Genomic DNA, 17,465 nt, shown 5'->3' on the forward strand with positions numbered 1-17,465 from the left:
ATTACAGCATGCTGCATTTATTCTGTCTCGGGTGACGCGATCCTACTTGTACTTGTCACCTCTTAAACCCCTGCTTCACCTTGTGCCTTTAACTGCAAGGTGTTTATCGGAGCCTCCAGCTCTTAGCTGGGCTGCACAACTGACACCAAATAAGCTTTAAGATATTAGCAGGGTTACTTTAATTGCTTAAAATGCAATTGAATATGGAATCTGTTAGACTTGAAAACATGTTTTGTAAGATCTAAGAACATGAAATGGGATTTCAAAAGTCATTTTTAAATTGTTCAATTTTAAAGTCAGGATCCCATTTTGTACCCCTGGTTGGCTTGGAACTTGAGGCTCTCCCGGCTGTGCCTCCATAAGTGCCGGGATTCCAGGTATGTGCCATCTCAGCCAGCTCCCATTAACCTTCTCTGTAATTTTCCATGTCTTAGAAAGTAAAACAACTAACCTCGCTTCTTCTCCACTTTCTTAACTTCTGGCTTCTTTCCTTCATCTTTATTCTGCCTATCAAATGTCAACACAAATATTTCAAAACACTGTAACTTTGTGACTGAGGTTAGCAGATGCCCATATTCCCCTGTGTAAAGGTTTTAAAAAATGTTCCTTAAAAACAATCCATCAGCCTACAAAATAGGACGCTGACTAGTTTTTAGAACTGTGTAGCTCTACAGCATTAACATAAAGACAAAAAAATTGCCAAATTCATCTTTCAGTGACATACACAATGGTAAAAGAAGATCTACAAATTAGTAATGAATTTTAAAGCAACTTTACTACGTTTTTTTAAAGCATACTAAAGTAGACCAGCTGTACCCCACATCTCCAAAGGACAGGTAATTCAAGGGATTTAGAAATTGGCTTCAATAGTAAATAGACCTGCTTTAAGCTACTGTTGTTTGTTTTTGTTTTTGTTTTTTTAAGTTGTAGAGGAGGCCATTGTTTTCAAGGTAAATGACATCCACTAATGTTTACATACCATTTCATAAGTGAAAAAGTACCATTTTACTAAGATTAACAAAAAATAACCGTTTGAATTAGAAATTTTACTTTCTAGTACCTTGGCTTGGCATTCAGGCCCTATTATGAACCAATTAAAATAGACAAGAACCAAAAAAAAATACCTAAAAATCAGGTTTTTTTTTTAAAAAAACTTTATTTTAAAATTTTCGTTACAATTTCAGTTTTTTTACTTAACAAGTCTACTGTTTAATCTCTCAGGATTAAAAAGAAAAAAAAAACCAAGACTCTAGAATTTAACAACAAAAGACTGTCAAGGGCACACCTGCCCCAGTTTTCAAGAACGTAATAGCTACTCCAGTTTAATACCTAGCTTCAAAACAAAATGATTTTCATATTCTCTAAGTGAGATAATGTACAGTCGCCGTCTTCATCTATGTCTGTTATAACTTCAAACACAAAGCTTCATTGTAAGCTTGGCTTCAAAAGAAAAAAAAAACAGGAATAATGGCCAACCTTAATATGTAGTGTGTACCTTACAGGATATTTTGTTAACAATCATAACACAGTTAATAATGCCATTAATAGTGAAGTCCTCAATTTAGAATCTGGAACATTTCTTCCATCAAGGGGGGGAGGGGGAAATTCAGTCCAATGAGTCTGTCTCAAGATCTTCATCGCTTGTATGCTCCACTTGTATTCTCTTTTCAGTTACTGGATTAATGCTTTGAGCCCAAAATGAGATATATTTTTATTACTGTAGATTACATGTTGTTTGGCTGGGAATACAATACAATAAACTTTATTTTGCATAATGCATTTCACACAAGTTGCATCTGAAATGCTTTACAGAGCAAAACTGTCCAAGTACAAAGTTTTGTAATAACAGGAGAAGGAAAGAAAACACAAATATTAGAATTTGAGAAAGTTACATTGGAGGACATTCAAAAGAAACTGAAATACAAAAAAGATATCTTGAGATTCTGAAGATTTGGGCTAGATTCACTAAGCAACAACTAATTTATGCCTGACTTACGGGAGCACAGAGTTAAAAGCAACAACAGTCACAGTATTCAGTGGAGAGAAAGGACAGGAATAATGGCATTTACAGATGTGGCCATAATCCAGCATTTTAATTACTTTTAAAAACTCCCTAAAGCAGCTAAACTGCTCTGTATCCTCCAAACAGCTACAGAAGCAGAGACAATGTACCTATAAAAGTGGTTACTTTGTAGATACATCATAAAAACAAGTGAAGAAATGTTTCCTTTTACTATTGGCCACTGTATAAGTGACCTACAACATGTTTTCAAATTATCTCCTCACTATCAGTAGAAAGCCCACAGAAGTTTACTAAGAGGATGACTTTATAAATGGGAAAAAGGGACAGTGATAAACTAGGAAAACAAATGTGCACAAGAGCCGTGATGTCTAATGACTGTAATGACTATTCCTTATACTGATAGAATACTGATACAGTAAGGGGGGAAGAAAGTTCTCATGGTAAGTATCTATCCAAGTGTCAAACTCCAATTAAAGCTTGAGTCATACAGGATCTAGCCAATGCTAGCAAGCCTTTGAGCTAGCTTTTATCAGCGTCTAGGTTTCCAACTGGGATTGCATTCTTTCGTCACCTATATAGTTTCATAATTCTATGTTTAACATGTTACACAAAGCCTAACTCTACTTTCACTTATATTACAAAACAGTTCACAAGAGGATTACCTCAGTGAATCTCATCCTCTGAAAAAAGAATAGAGCCTGAAATAGCACATATGGAAGATTTTCTAGTATGGGAAGTCACTTTAAAAGGCTTCATCAACTCTGGAAATGAGAGGCTACTTAAAGGTTTAACTCTTTAAAAAAGAATGCAAGATTGAAAACTAAAAAGAATACTTACTGCTCAGTTTCCATTTGTTCCTCCTGCTTGCGTTTCCGATCTCCAGCTTCTTTCTCATGTTGGCCTTTTAGCATGTTCCTCCTGTGAGCAGCCTGGAAGTTCCTTCCACCCTTTCTCTTCTGTTTGAGAACAGGAAGGATGTATTAATAGTAACTCTCAAGTTAGTGGTTGGAGACTAATAATTACAATCATGGTAGGTAGAAAACAAAGCGACTAAGCTTAAGCCTAACAAACAGGAACACAGGTCTACTGACTGGATATTCTTCTTCTTTAGAAGTGAGCTAAGAAGCTAGCCAAAGTTGCTGGCTTTGAGCAGGCCATGGTGGCACACACCCTTAACCTCAGCACTTAGGAGACAGAGCCTAGGTAGATCCCTGTGAATTCAAGGCCAGCCAGGTCTGCAGAGCAAGTCAGCCAGGTTGAAATTACAATGGATAAAGATTAAAGTTTAATGTATAAATGCACCTTTTGTGTCTTTGATCACAGACATCTGGGTTATCTACAACGTGTCTATATAGCTGGAGTACTGGAAGTTTACCTATGTTCTAGAAATTAATTATACTATAAAATATAAAGTATTTTTCATATAAACTGTATACATTTCAGTTATGTAATATATTAAAACATAAATAATAAAGAAACCCATAAATCTTTTAATATTTGTTAAAGGTTATTTATACATATTATAATATGTATATCTAGGAAATAAATTTACAATGTAATTGGGGAAATAACCCCATGGATTAAATGCTTCTTGTCCAAGAATGAGGACCTGCCTTCAGATCCCTAGCATCCCCATAGAAGTTGAGTATGGCTGCATATATCTGTACTTGAGGTGGCAGGGTAGATAAGCTAACTAACTTCAGATGGGGTAATAAGCAGTCTAGCTTCAGATTCATTGAGACCCTGTCTCAAAATGTAAAAGTGGTGGGGCCCAATAGATGGCACTACTTAAGGCTCAATTCCCAACATCCACGTGGAGGGAGTTTTGTGCCTATCTCCAGTTTTCTAAGAGATCTGTCTACACATACTGCAGGCAAAGCAGTCACATGAAGAAGAAAACAATTAGCATGAGGAAAATGGAGCTGGGGACATTGTTCAGCACTTTAAGAGGACCAAAACTCACAATTCCCATGGAACTGTGGTGGCCCACCTATAATTGCAGCCAAAGTTGCCACCAAGATTAGCCTCATGAGTTCGTGAGAGTTTGCTTGAGAGACACTACCCGCATCAACCTTAGGCCTCCACATCCCATATGCTGCACGAACACCTCACACAGAAACACACGGGGAGACAAACTGGCAAGGAGTTTCGAATGTGGATTCGCTACCTTTTCACCCTCTTGATCGTCTTCGTCTTCTGAATCAGAGGTTGATGTAACCCCTGGTTTAGCTAAATTTTTCCGTTTAGATTCAACTTCTTTCTTCCCTTCTTTCTTATCTGGTTCTTTTCTTGGCTTCTCTTCTTCCTTTTGGCCTTCTTCCTCTTTTTTAAGCTGCTTTTTAGGTTGTTTCTCCTCTGGTCCCTTTTTTTTACTTTTATCTTCATCAATAACCCTACATTAAGAGTTCAAGAGCAGAAGATTTCATTTATACTTTTTCTTTCTTGAAAGAACTATTTGTATTTACTCAAGTGTCTGTGTGAGGAGCTAAGTTTCTGGATGTGGGTGCTGGGAACCAAACTCTGCTCTACTAGAAGAATAATCAGTAAGTGCTCAGCCATCTCTTCACCCTTTATTTATACTCTCCTTTACCAAACAAGGATTTCACGAGGGAAAATTATGGCAAAATTTATGTTTAAAAAAAAATACAGTTTGTCATTCTATTGTAAAACGGAATTTTCATTATATACAATTTTTTGGATGTTTCTTGCTCCTATTTAGCATATAAACCCAAGGCCCTATTAAATTGAATTACATTTCACATGTTTATAAAAATCACAGTCATTTGTAGGGATTGAACATAACGTTAACCTAATGACCAGTTACTTTTAACTGTCATCCAAGCTATGAAGATCCCACAGGGAATAGCGACATAAATGGTTCAATCAGTTTAACTCAAGAATCTATTTTCTCTGCAGTTTTTAAGTATATTAACTGTTACTGTGTCTACATTTTGATGTTTTTTAAAGAGACAAAAGTTTTACTATGTTACCCTTGCTGGCTGCAAATGCCAAGGGACATGAATAACACAGTCTTGCAAAACAAAAAAGTCTTATTTTTGTGGTGGTGGTTCCCCCTTTGAGAGTGATGTAACAACTAGCTTAGAAAGAAAGCTCTTGAAAAGTTTTATTTTGGTTGAAAAGTACCAACTCTGAAAATATTCAATTCAGGTGCAGAAAAGTGGTGAAAAGTGCTTTTTGTTCTTTCAGAAAACCAGAGTTTGCTTCCCAAGGCTAAGCTGGTGGCTCACCACTGTGAGTTTCAGATCTGATTCTAGAGCACTTGAGACGCACACACCACAGTGAATCCTCAGTCATCCTGCACAGTCATCAAGCAGTCTCCCCTCTTCCTGACTATATCAACTTTCTCAAGGAAATTCAAGGTGAGCACATTTTCTAAGTGGGAAAAGAACCAGATAAAGAACCGCCAGCCCAGGAGGCAGCTCGGTGGGTACAGATGGCTGCCATTAAGGCCTAATTATGTGACTTCAATCCCCTAGAATCATATAGTAAATGACCACACATCTTGTGGTACACATACACAAAATAAATAAAATATAGTAAAAAATTATTTATTTAAAAAATATGTCTTTCTATCATTCTAAAATACTTAAAACTAATTTTTACACTATTTTAAATTATAAAGATATTTATCACCATTACTGTTCTATTACACAGAACAGTAGGTCTATGGACACTACTCAAATATAATCTGCACAGAAATTTTTTTCAGCAATTTACCCTGCCCAAGTTCCCTGTTAGCCTACATGACCTAATTTTATCATATACACACACACAAAAGTCACAGAGCAGAAGCAGACTTCAATCCCTTTAACACAAATCCTCCTCCAATCTCTCATCAGTTTTAGAGATAGAAAAAAAACTTACACAACGTAGTAAAAGTATTTTCTACTGTTTACAAAGATCTCAATAATTTTGTATTCCAAACTCACATGTCACCGTCTGAAGGACAAGGCTGCTTTACCACTTTAGGTCTGCCTCTTGGTTTGGGAATCTTGACTTCAGTAGCTAATTTTCACATAGGAAAAAAAAAATTTCATTCTTAAATGCAAGGCATATATAGGCAGAATACAAATGTTATATAATATATGCACTCTAGTGACAACTCTATATACAACTAGTGACCCCAGGGATAGATAAAGTGACACTTTAATGATTAACAATACATTTCCATTTGTCCTTATGTTTGACAGAAACTGAAAACTGGGACGCTGTAGTCGGGATGGAACGTATGAGAAAAAAAAATGTATGTATGGTATCACTCATTCAGAATTCATATACCCACAACAATGTTATGTACTATACAATTTTATCAGAATTCACAAAGAGATTTATCATCATACTACAAAACATGTACATACATTTTAATTTTTCTTTCCAATCTGACTATTCATTCCCCTTAATGGTATCCGTAAGGATACTACTGTGATATAGGGAAAAAAGCAAAAAAAAAAAAAAAAAACCTAGTTGATTTTCAGTGTTGTATTCCATATTAGGAAGAACAACTCAAGATTATTTCCAAATTATCAAATCAATACTAATCCTTATCAGAATGTGATAATCTGAAAGTGAAAAAAGTAAAAGCTCACTAGATTCTCTTTTCAGGATTTGGAGAGATGAATTTGGAGACAAAAGAAGCCACAATTATTTCAAACTTAATAGTTGTCACAAGCAGAAACCATTTCTCCTTTGAAATTGTTCTTGTATTTAGCCCGATGTCTACATGACATTTCCCCAGACATGGAGCACAGTGGTAATTCTTTAAAACTCCATGTGCTACTGACACCACGGACACAGTCATACAATGAAACTGCCCAATGACTAATTTCTCCAGCCTCCTCTATGTCCATGTTAAAAGTGATAATGTGACTCTCTTTAATCAACTTCTGCGGCAATGTTTTAATGGACTAGAGTATTCATCACAAGCCAAGCTGTGGGGCATTGCTACCATCTGTTGGGAAAGAATTCCTCCTGTGCTCTGGGCAAGCAGAGGTGGGAGGGCTGCCAGCCACTTTCCACTTGGCCCCGGGTGGGCATCTAAGCCACTAACCCCACTCGGCAGGGGGTGGACAATGGGCAGCCTCAGATACCAGGGGCCTTGGGGCGACACCCTTGGCCCCCGGGGTTACAGGAGAGAGGGCTGAGGGAGAGGTTCCCACTCAGGAGAGAGTCCTTAGTCCGGCCCTTGACTGGAGCACAGGAAGGCCTTCCATCGGGAGACTAGAAATGGCTCATTAGAAGAAAGCCTATCCCATCATCCAAGCGTAGTGGGCCTTGATGAACAGAGACAGTCTATGATTTTAGAGCTTTATTGTAGAAAGGCGAGGGAAAGAGAAAAGGGGGAGAGAGAGAGAGAGAGAGAGAGAGAGAGAGAGAGAGAGACTGGCCATGGCCAAGAGGAGGGAAGAGGGAAAGAGAGAAAGAGGAAAGGCTAGAAAGTAAGAAAGAGAGAGTAAGAGAGTGAGTGGAGAGAATGAGGAGAATGAGGAGAGAGCAAGAGAGCGAGGTGGGGCCCTCTTATGGTGGGCTGTGATCTTTACTGTTGCTAGGTAACTGGGAGGAATCTAGCCTGAAGGTCATAAGCTTGGGACATTGTCTATGCCATGCTTCTCCTGTGGGGGCTGTAACTTTGATAGGAGCCAGGGTTCCAGGAGACAAGGTCGAAGGCCTGCCATCCCATGTAGGTGGGAATTACCACCCATTGGATTCTCCCAGTGTTCAAGATCTAGCCTGGACTGGAAACCAGGCTGTCTGTACATAGCCCAAAGCCCCACACCAAGCAGGTATTTAAGCATTAATGAGCCTACCTGCAGGTCGTCCTCTCTTAGGACTTGCTTTCACATTAGAAGCGGTTGCTGCAGTCACCATTCCCGCCTCTTCAGTGTCTACTTGTTTTTCAGCCTGAATCACAAACAATCAGCATTACATCATCTCTGATTTCAATCACCTTTTTACAAATTTCCCAACCTAAAACAATCATTTGAAAAAATAAGACTAATATTTTTGACACAATATGAAAAACAAGTAAAATGCGATTATATCGTAACGATTCACATTGCTATTTCTAACTAATTAACTTTATGTCTCAACCGAGACTGACATCTGATACTATTACTTTTATTTTCTAATATAAGGCCTCAAATGAGAATCAGCTATTATTGGCTTAAAGCCCTTCAGGAAAATATAAGTTTAAGAACAACCAATTACATATAAAATGAAAACATGAAAAAATAGATGGTAATGGTTATAATTTCAAAGGGATGAACAAAATTGAAGAAGAAAGTCAACCGAAGCATGTAAGGACATTAAATGGCATGGCCACTTGGACGTCAGTATTAATGCACTGACCAGAGCAAGAATGTTCACAAAAACACACAGAACCCCATTCAATTAATAAAAAAACCTGTCAATATACTTACAAGAAACAGCATTGCTTTTGTTTACTTTTATTTGAGGGACAGACAAGTACTACATTCTTTCCACATAGACAGCCCAGACCAGAGGCATGCCACCAGGCCCAAGTCAATCTACCTTTAATTAGTGATGCCCAAGATGATAAAGAATGATATCTGCCTCTAAGAATTTATGCACAATGCATACTCAAATTGTTAAAACTGATCCAAGGTTACTCTCGTTCTCAGACACCAAACAAACTTTCTCATGAGATCTCAGGTTAAGAATATATGAGATCATAATGCCCTCCATCCATATTCAAGAGCCAGACATCTGTATTTCCTTCCATGAAGCTCAAGAGATGCCAAAGGTTAAACTCTTCCTGATGACTTACAGAAGTTCTTTAAAGTTAGGTATAAACAGATCGCCTCAACAGCAAAAAGAACTTACCCTTTCTGCATTTGGAAATAAGTTGAAAGCAAGTAACAATTACAGGTACAGCGGGTCATTTGAGAAGATGCCAATAAACAGTGAGACATTCATCAATAATAAGTAAAACAAAAACAAAAGGAACACAACAGAAACCCACCAACTCTGACATGAAAGGTTTGCCCTAGCATGGGTTATGTTTATGACCACTACTGCAAAATCACGTGAGTAAAAGTAAAGCCACTACTCAGGAAAATATTTTATCCAAGGAAAGACTAGTTATTTGAAATGCATGCATGAATATCTTTAATGTTCACATTCTAGCTAGATTGCTAACGGGACCTCTTAACACTGGATTTATTTCTCATTGTTAGCCTGTCTTTCCTCTTTCCTAAAGCCATTCCATATCCATCAGAAGACCACTGTTCATATCCTTTTCCAAGCCCTCATCCTTGTCTTGCTATACCTGTTTCACGAATCCCCAACAAAGATTAAGCTAATAAGCACTAGGAAGACAAATATGAAATCATTTTCTGTCTTTGAAGTTGGTATTTCAAATCTATGGTTAGTCCTTTGACCTTCTACTGCAAGTCCTGAGTAGCTAACAAGCTTGGATCCACCTATTGATTGAATGGGAAAGGGAAATATAGCCAAAAAGAATCCCCTTGATTTTCAAGTCCCGAGTCATGCCCAGTCACGGATACAGTCACTAAAGCAAGCACCTTGGAGTCATCCCACATTCTGCTCCATTCTTATCATCACTCAGTTATCAGTTATCAACTTGACTTCTTGAAGTGTTATAAAATTACATCTCACACTAACAATAAGTAACTTGATGTAAGGAATTTAATGCTAATTCCTAAGGCCTTTCATGACCTACTCAGTTACTAGGTCACTCTTATAGCCCCTCATCTTAACTGCTACAGGCAATTTAGCAAATAAGCCTTTTGGCTTCCCTATATATATTAAAGTTACATGTATATTATGCTATTGTCTATTAGATGTGAAAGTATTGTCTTAAAAAAACAATGCACATACCTCAATTTAGGGTCATTTAATTAGGATGGGTGTGTGTAATTCAGTGATGTACCTTGCCTAGCACATGCATGCAAGCATTGGTACAAGCCGCAGCACCACAGAACAAAAACACCCATTGGTTTAAATGCCATCAAACAGAGCTTGTGTTCACTCAGTGGTACAACTTGTGCTTATAATAGCATGTTCAAAACTCCACGTTTGATCCACACAAAAAAACCACATACATCAAAATGCTAACAAATCATCTATGCCTTCAGTAAGCCAAAGTGGCTGCCTTACCTTAGTGTTGATGGCTACAACTTATCAGCATGGTAGTTACTAAACGTAGGGGTACCTGTGGCAATTTCTTAAAAGGAAACAAAATGAAATCTATCCCATCAACTGATTTATTCCATGCATAGAAAGTTTCGCCATAGAATGCAAAGATTTCTTTTTTTTAATATATTTTACCTACAGACTTCTTTCAAATTGGGGTCAAATGTCTCAAAATCTGATGCTGCTTTATCAGCCATTTACATAATGTCTGAAATCGTTTAATGTCACTTCAACATTTATAGTACCCTCACCAGGAGGAGACTGTCAAGAAACCCCCTCACTGCTAATCCCCAAGTGTTGATGGATTATTCCCAGGCATGACTATTCTTACTGTACGTGAACATTTCCGTCACACCAGAGCCCCTGGGCAACCAGGTGGATAGTCAGTGAATATCTGTAGAAAGGAGTCTTTTCCTAAGCAGTTAGTTTAAGTGCTTAAATGTCCTAGGATTTCCAAAGTGGGTTCATAGTCAAGACATTAGCAGTTCCACACCCTAGGCTTTGAATACAGAAATTGAATTCCTAGCTGCAACTCCTTCCAGAGTAAAAATGTCTGCAATGAAAAGTTAACTGAGTGTGATCCATTCTTCAGTTTCCTTATCTGGATAACTTCCTGGAGCTTCCCCATCAGCACTGGTAGGGCTTGCAGCTCCATGAGTGCAGGCAGCTTCCTGCTACACCCACCAGCTGACCCAGGAGAGCCCTGGCTGGACCTTTTTTTGTATATTATTTAAAAACCTCCCTCAGCTTTCAAGAGAATTGAAGGCAGGGCCTTGCCCTGGATTGGGACTTGGCTTACAGCAGCTTTTTAACATACCCTCCTCCACCTGAAGACCTAGAGGCCCTTTTGTAAACTGACTAATCCCAGTATTTTTCTAAGAATGAACCATAAGGGGGGAGCGGTCAGAACATTTTTCAATTAAGATGCTGTCTTATGTAAGCAGTTTGTGGTGACTCAAGAATGATCAAAGATCATTAGACTACCTTAATAGATAGAACACAATCTATAAATAATAAGATTAACAAACTGCGATAGAATAGAGACTAGCTCAGCAGGGCAGCCCCAATGGGCTGAACATACACCTTTAACCCTACCTCTTGGGGAGCAGAAGCAGGTGATGGCTGTGGGTTTAAGGCCAACCTGGTCTACATGGTAAGTTCCAGGACAGCCTGGTATACATAAAGAAACCCTGTCTCAAAACAAACTAAGCAAAGAAAAAAAACAAACCCCAGTTTGTATTGCAAAGTCCAATACAACAACAAAGCTCAAGAAAATGAAGCATTCATGTATGTTCCTGTTGTAATTAAAAACAAAAACAAAAAAACCAAGAGACCCGTTTGCTTTATTCCCCGTGCAACTCTACCAATGCCAATCTTAGAATTTCAATTCTGAAATTCTATCACTGTCTGTTCTCACTGTCCTAATACAATCTCCTGTCATCTTACTACCTATAAGTGAGTCACAGTGACTTCCCATCACAGCAGTTCTTCAAAAAAATACGGTAGATTTCCTTTACCCTCCGACCTTCAAGCCTCTCAAAGCTGAAGTATGCACCATCATACTCGACTGTGAGTGCCTGACGTACCCTCAGATGGCCTGCTCCTTTCCACGCTCATTGTTTTAACACTGTGAAGTTATAAGGTCATTTCCCTCCAGTACACCAGGGGACAAACAGCAATTAATTAAAAGCCTACAAAATACCTGGCCTAAACCGTCACTGCCCCTCTTGTCTCACACAACACTGAACTAGCACATTGGGCGACAGCCTGTGCTAGCAGTGAGAAATCAGGATTTACTCTAAAGATTTCACGAGAATTAAATCATCAACAATTTGATTACATACTATCATTTTATAGAGGAGATGAGGCAGCTTGAAAGGAGTAAAAATTGGTTCACTTTATTTCCTTTTATCATTCAGCTTAACTTGAGGGTGCCAAAGCTTTAGCACCAAGAAACTTTATAAAGTAACCAACTTACCCTTTAAGAACTAAAGGGTAGAGGTCAAGTCCAAATAAGGTTTCCTTATCTATTTTTCCTCAATTTAAATAAAATTTCTTTGAAATTCCTACCGTGTGTTTAAGAAATTACCTTTCTCTTTCTTCCTCGCCTGGCAGCTTTTGGAGTGGTTATGTCAACTGCTTTAGTCACATCCTAAAATGCATAACAGCAGGAAGAAAAAAAAAAGCCACAGATGAAATTAAATAAATTATACAAGAAACAAATTTTCTTAAACTAAAATTCATAAAACCAGTTTCACTGAAAGTGTTGGGAGGCGTCTCCTGTCACTCTGACCAAGTGACAGCAACAACGAGCATGTCCAGAATACTGTCTCCTGCTCTCTCAGGTCTGAATAAGAACGGCCTCCAGAGGCCATGTCTGTGACACTGAGTCATTAAGGAGCGGCACTCTTGAGAAGGACTAGAAGCTGGGGCCTTGTGTGGAAGTGCATCACTGAGGGTGGACTTTGGGATTTCAAAAGCTCACACACAGCTTGGTCCAGTGCCTCTTCCTGCTGCCTGCAGATCTAGGAATAGAACTCCCAGCACCATATTCTCCCACAGTGATGGTGAGCTAAACCTCAGAAACTGAAAGCAAGCCCCCATTCATTTTCTGTTTTTTAAACTGAAAGCTGCTCTGGTCCTGGTGTCTTTTCACAGCAGAAGATCAGTGCCCAAGCAGCCTACAATAAGTAGCTCTACTCAGAGAGTAACACGGGTAGACCTACATTTCAAATGTTTTACAACTTTTTAAGCACTTCCAGCCCATAATACTCTTTTTAAAAGTATTTTTTAATAAACACTAACCTTATATTATACCTGTTTTGCTTACAAAAACAATTTCTAATAAAAATATACATCCAAGAGCTAATGAGAAAGCTTAGGGGTTAAGAGCATAGCAGATCTACTTTTGGGTCCCAGCACCCAAATGATGGCTAACAACCGTTTTAACTCTATTTCCAGGGTATCTATCTATCCAGTGCCCTCCACGGGCATCAAGAATGCATTCAGTATACAAGCATACATATAGGAAATTAAAAACTTCAAATTGGTGTATCTTAAAAATGCACAAACTATTTATAAAGCCCTATTTAATATTTGAGAAAAATGTCATATTTTCACTTTTCAAACATTTTGAAGATTACCTCCTACTTTGCCAGTCAACTCACTTTATATTTATACTTCCTTTCTTGCGCTAACTGTGAAATCCACAGGCAGTACTCAGAGACCCCCACCGCCAGGCCTAGTCCTCCCTTGCAGTATACTCAATAAACTACTATCTACGTTTTCTTCATTTCTTCTTAAGACCAGAAAAGATACAAAATCTACCTCATTGCTGGCCTTTTCTTCCTGATCAGTGTCTTCCTTTGAAACGTTAGTCTCTTTTTCTTCCACTTCAACATCAGACGATGCATTGGATTGTTTAGTTGATGCCTATGAAGAACAAATTAGTCATTTGGTTGGTTGGTTGGTTTTGGTTTTCTGAGACAGGGTTTCTCTGTGTAGCCCTGGCTGACCTGGAACTCAGAAATCCACCTGCCTCTGCCTCCCGAGTGCTGGGATTAAAGGCGTGCACCACTGCTTAGTTTGGCACCACTGCTCATTAAAGTTTTACATCAGGGAGTGGCACTACTGCAAACTACAGTGCTTTATATAGTAGGATGCCTACAAGTTTGAGGCAATCCTAAACTAAAGAGCTAGGTATTAGCCAAGCTGGAATATGTTTTTAACACCTTGCCTTAAAGAATTTTAAAGCCGTAAATTAAAATAGTTTTCCCAAGATACAGTAGCTCTTAGGAAGAGTGAGGCAGGTGAATTCTGAGTTTGAAGCCAGCCTGAGCTTGTTCTCAGCCAAGTAAGAAAGATAGGAGGGAATCATAACCTTAAATGTTGAACATACCTAAGCAGAAAATTCCAATGTTTCCAAAATCCAAAACTTTATTATTTTGTAAAGGAGGAAACTAATGTAAAATCTCTAATATAACTAACAAATCAATCACTGGTTTCTTTAACCGGTGCAGGCCTGGGAATAATACATCATGCATGAAATCAGCACTTTCTGTGGCTCTTACGAGTACAGAAGCAATCACAGTCTACTCTGCTGAGTACCAGGGAGAGAGATCATCTAAGGATGGCTCACTATATCAAAGAAAGATCGCACAGAACAATTTGTCAATTGTTTAAACATCTGTCAAAGCCAAGAAGCAGCATGGTACATGTGAAATTACATTGGAATTTTGTTTGTTTTCTGTTTTTTTTTTTTTTTTTTACCCCAACCCTACCCAAGATATGGTTTCTCTGTGTAGCCTTGGCGGTACTGGAACTTGCTCTATAGAGCAGGTTGGCCTCAAATTCAGATCCATGGGCCTCCACCTCCCCAGTGCTGGGACTAAAGGCATGCACCACCACTGCCTTGCTATAGTAGTTCATTTTATCAAGAGCTTTCATACATTCAAGAGTACAAATTGCAATATATAAAAAAGTTGCAATATATAAAAACATTATTAGAATAGTATCACGGGACCACAAGATGGTTTAAGAGGAAAAGCACTTGCTAATAAAATAAGCACACGCAACAACCAACGTGGCAAAAGTAGATAGAGAACCAACTCCACAAAGCTGTACTCTGACCACTATATGCGCACTGTAGCACATGCGCACATTATGCACACACCCATATAACCACAAAATAAATAGAACAAAAACTATTAGCAGTACCAAGAGAAAATAAAAATGAAAGAAGCCAGTGTGTGAGTGCATGCACGCCTTTAATCCCAGCACTTGGGAGGCAGAGGCAGGCGATTTTCTGAGTTCAAGGCTAGCCTGGTCTACAAAGTGAGTTCCAGGATAGCCAGGGATACACAGAGAAACCCTGTCTCGAAAAAACAAACAAACAAACAAACAACCAAAAAGATGGCTCAGCTCTATGATACAAGCCTCCTGACCTGATTGTTATCCCCAGGCCCATGTAAAGGCGAATGGAGAACTTCACAAAGATGTACTTGACCTCCACACGGACAAGGACATCGTTATGTTCCCACCCATATCAAACATACAATAATAAAATTTTAGGGCCCTGAATCTAGCAAGACCCTAGCTATGGCTTTAAATTCAGTAATAGTTTAAAGAAATTTTAATCAAGAATAGCTGAACAACCAAGTATTTCTAATTTCTGAGATCTCTTTAGACATTTAATTAATAACCATTTAGACACAAACATCAAGGAAAACCCTAAAAAGAGCGCAACAATCTAAAATTCATAAGGTTCTTCAATTAAGTATTTTCCAATGACAATATTTTTACTCTAATAATAAATCTTATAAAAGGACTCACCTGTTGACTTGAAAATTTCACTTTCGGATTGTTATCTATCTCCCACAATCCTTCATTAAAACCTTTCCGTTTATTTGGTTTGCCATACTTTTCCTTATTTTCTGAATAAGGAAATATGTCCTTTGGTCCTAAAAAAGCACTGTAACAGAAAGGGAAGGCATAAGTACAAAGCCAACTCAAATTATACACGAGGCTATGAGATGACATTCAATACTTTATAACAAACAAGGGTTTTTTGTGTTGTTGTTTTTTTTCTTGGCTTTTCGAGACAGGGTTTCTCTGTGTAGCCCTGGCTGTCCTGGAACTCACTCTGTAGACCAGGCTGGCCTCGAACTCAGAAATCTGTCTGCCTCTACCCACCAAGTGCTGGGACTAAAGGCGTGTGCCACCGCTGCCCGGCTATAGTATTAATCTTGAAATACTGTGTTAAATAAAAAAAATTAAGTCACTAAAAACCTCATTAAATGGTTTCATTTATATGAAGCATTCGGGAAAATACTTTAAGGGCTGTTTCAGCCACAGCAAAAACACTGAACAAACAGAAGAAGATAACTGTCACTGGGTAACAGGTTACTTTTGAAACGATGCTAATGGAAAATCTACTGTGCTACGTCTCCACTACTTTCTGGAATTGCAAAAACTACTGAATTCTAGACTTTAAAGTGGGTGAGCTATATGAAACAAATATCTCAATAAAGCTGCTGTCATTTTTCCCCTCTGGGGGAAAAGAAAAAAAAAGGCATAATGGCACACACTTGCAGTGCTACTCTGAGGAGTTTGGAGACAAGAAAATCAGAAATTCAAGGTCATCATCAGGCTGGACAACATATATGAGAACAGACTCAATTTTTAATTGTTTTCAGAGAATACCATTTCCCACCACTCTAAATGAACATACACAAAAAAGTCTTAATATAAGGCCAGAAATGGTGGTGCACTTTAATCCCAGCACACCAGAGCCAGAGCCAGGTGACTCTATGAATTCAAGATCTAGTTTACACAGCAAGTTCCAGACCAACCAGAACTATATAAATAAATTTAAAATATAAATCAGTTATAAATTAGTACACTTTTATTTTTTTAACATGTTGATTTCTTTTTTTTTATTTTAGATTTATTTATTTATTTATTTATTTCATGTATGTGAGTACACTGTAGCTGTCTTCAGACACACCAGAAGAGGGCATCAGATCCCATTACAGATGGTTATGAGTCATCATGTGGTTGCTGGGAATTGAACTCAGGACCTCTGGAACAGCAGTCAGTGTTCTTAACCTATGAGCCATCTCTCCAGCCCTAGTATACTTTTCTAAATTACTTTTTTATATTCCTCCTTCCCCATCTCTCTAACTTCTGATTATTACAATAGACTTACATCTGAAAAATCTAAACTTATTCAAATAAATCATCCCCCTCCCAAATTTTGGAAGCAAGAAGGACCATCATACACCTATATTTAAAAAAAAAGCTAGGCCAGGCCCTCTGCATATGTCATAGCTGCATAGCTTGGTGTTTTGTGGGCTTTCTAACAGTGGGAGCGGGGGCTATCTGGGACCCTTCTCCTCTCCTGACTTGGCTCATCCAGCCTTGGTGTGATGGCATGTGCCTGGTCTTACTGTTGGTTGCTAGGCCATGCTTGGTTGATGTCCCTGGGAGGCCTGCTCTTTTATGAGGGGGTGAGGTTGGGATGGACCTGAGGAAGAGTGGGTGGGGAGAGACTAGGGGGAGAGGAGGGATATAATATGTGAGAAAAGAAGAGAAGTTCGATGGTAGTGCAGGCCTTTAATCCAAGCACTTGAGAGGCGGAGGCAGAAGGGTCTCTTGAGTTCCAGGTTAGGCTACCAGGGTTACACAGAGAAACTCTTCTCTCAAAAAACAAAAACAAAACAAAAAAAAAAGGAAAAAGAAAATCTCCAAT

The 17,465-nt window shown here is 38.5% G+C and overlaps 2 protein-coding genes across 15 annotated transcripts in view; one reads left to right on the forward strand and one right to left on the reverse strand.

The window, feature by feature from the left end:
• Positions 1 to 12,285, forward strand: part of Snapc3 (small nuclear RNA activating complex, polypeptide 3) — a 57,309-nt gene extending 45,024 nt beyond the window's left edge. For 4 of the 11 annotated variants that reach the window (XM_006538369.4, XM_006538370.4, XM_030253916.1 and 1 more), the window contains 2 exons: positions 5,231 to 5,403; positions 6,235 to 12,285. The gene's annotated coding sequence lies outside the window, so the exon portion shown is untranslated. Of the gene's footprint in view, positions 1 to 296; positions 5,404 to 6,234 lie in introns of all 11 variants that reach the window. The other 7 variants (XM_017320455.2, XM_030253914.1, XM_030253912.1 and 4 more) reach the window with 6 other exon arrangements.
• Positions 1 to 17,465, reverse strand: part of Psip1 (PC4 and SFRS1 interacting protein 1) — a 30,784-nt gene that overhangs the window by 5,055 nt on the left and 8,264 nt on the right. The window contains exons 4-11 of one of the 4 annotated variants that reach the window (NM_133948.6): positions 15,548 to 15,686; positions 13,544 to 13,648; positions 12,306 to 12,368; positions 7,849 to 7,942; positions 5,974 to 6,049; positions 4,191 to 4,416; positions 2,861 to 2,979; positions 452 to 507 (exon numbers count right to left, since the gene is read on the reverse strand). In NM_133948.6, coding sequence (NP_598709.1) covers positions 452 to 507; positions 2,861 to 2,979; positions 4,191 to 4,416; positions 5,974 to 6,049; positions 7,849 to 7,942; positions 12,306 to 12,368; positions 13,544 to 13,648; positions 15,548 to 15,686 — 878 coding nt within the window. Of the gene's footprint in view, positions 1 to 451; positions 508 to 1,136; positions 1,820 to 2,860; positions 2,980 to 4,190; positions 4,417 to 5,973; positions 6,050 to 7,848; positions 7,943 to 12,305; positions 12,369 to 13,543; positions 13,649 to 15,547; positions 15,687 to 17,465 lie in introns of those variants that run through there. The other 3 variants (NM_001355203.1, NM_001290527.2, NM_001347143.2) reach the window with 3 other exon arrangements.

This window comes from Mus musculus, chromosome 4 (assembly GCF_000001635.26).
Source record: "Mus musculus strain C57BL/6J chromosome 4, GRCm38.p6 C57BL/6J".
In the NCBI taxonomy this organism is placed as follows: Eukaryota; Metazoa; Chordata; class Mammalia; order Rodentia; family Muridae; genus Mus; species Mus musculus.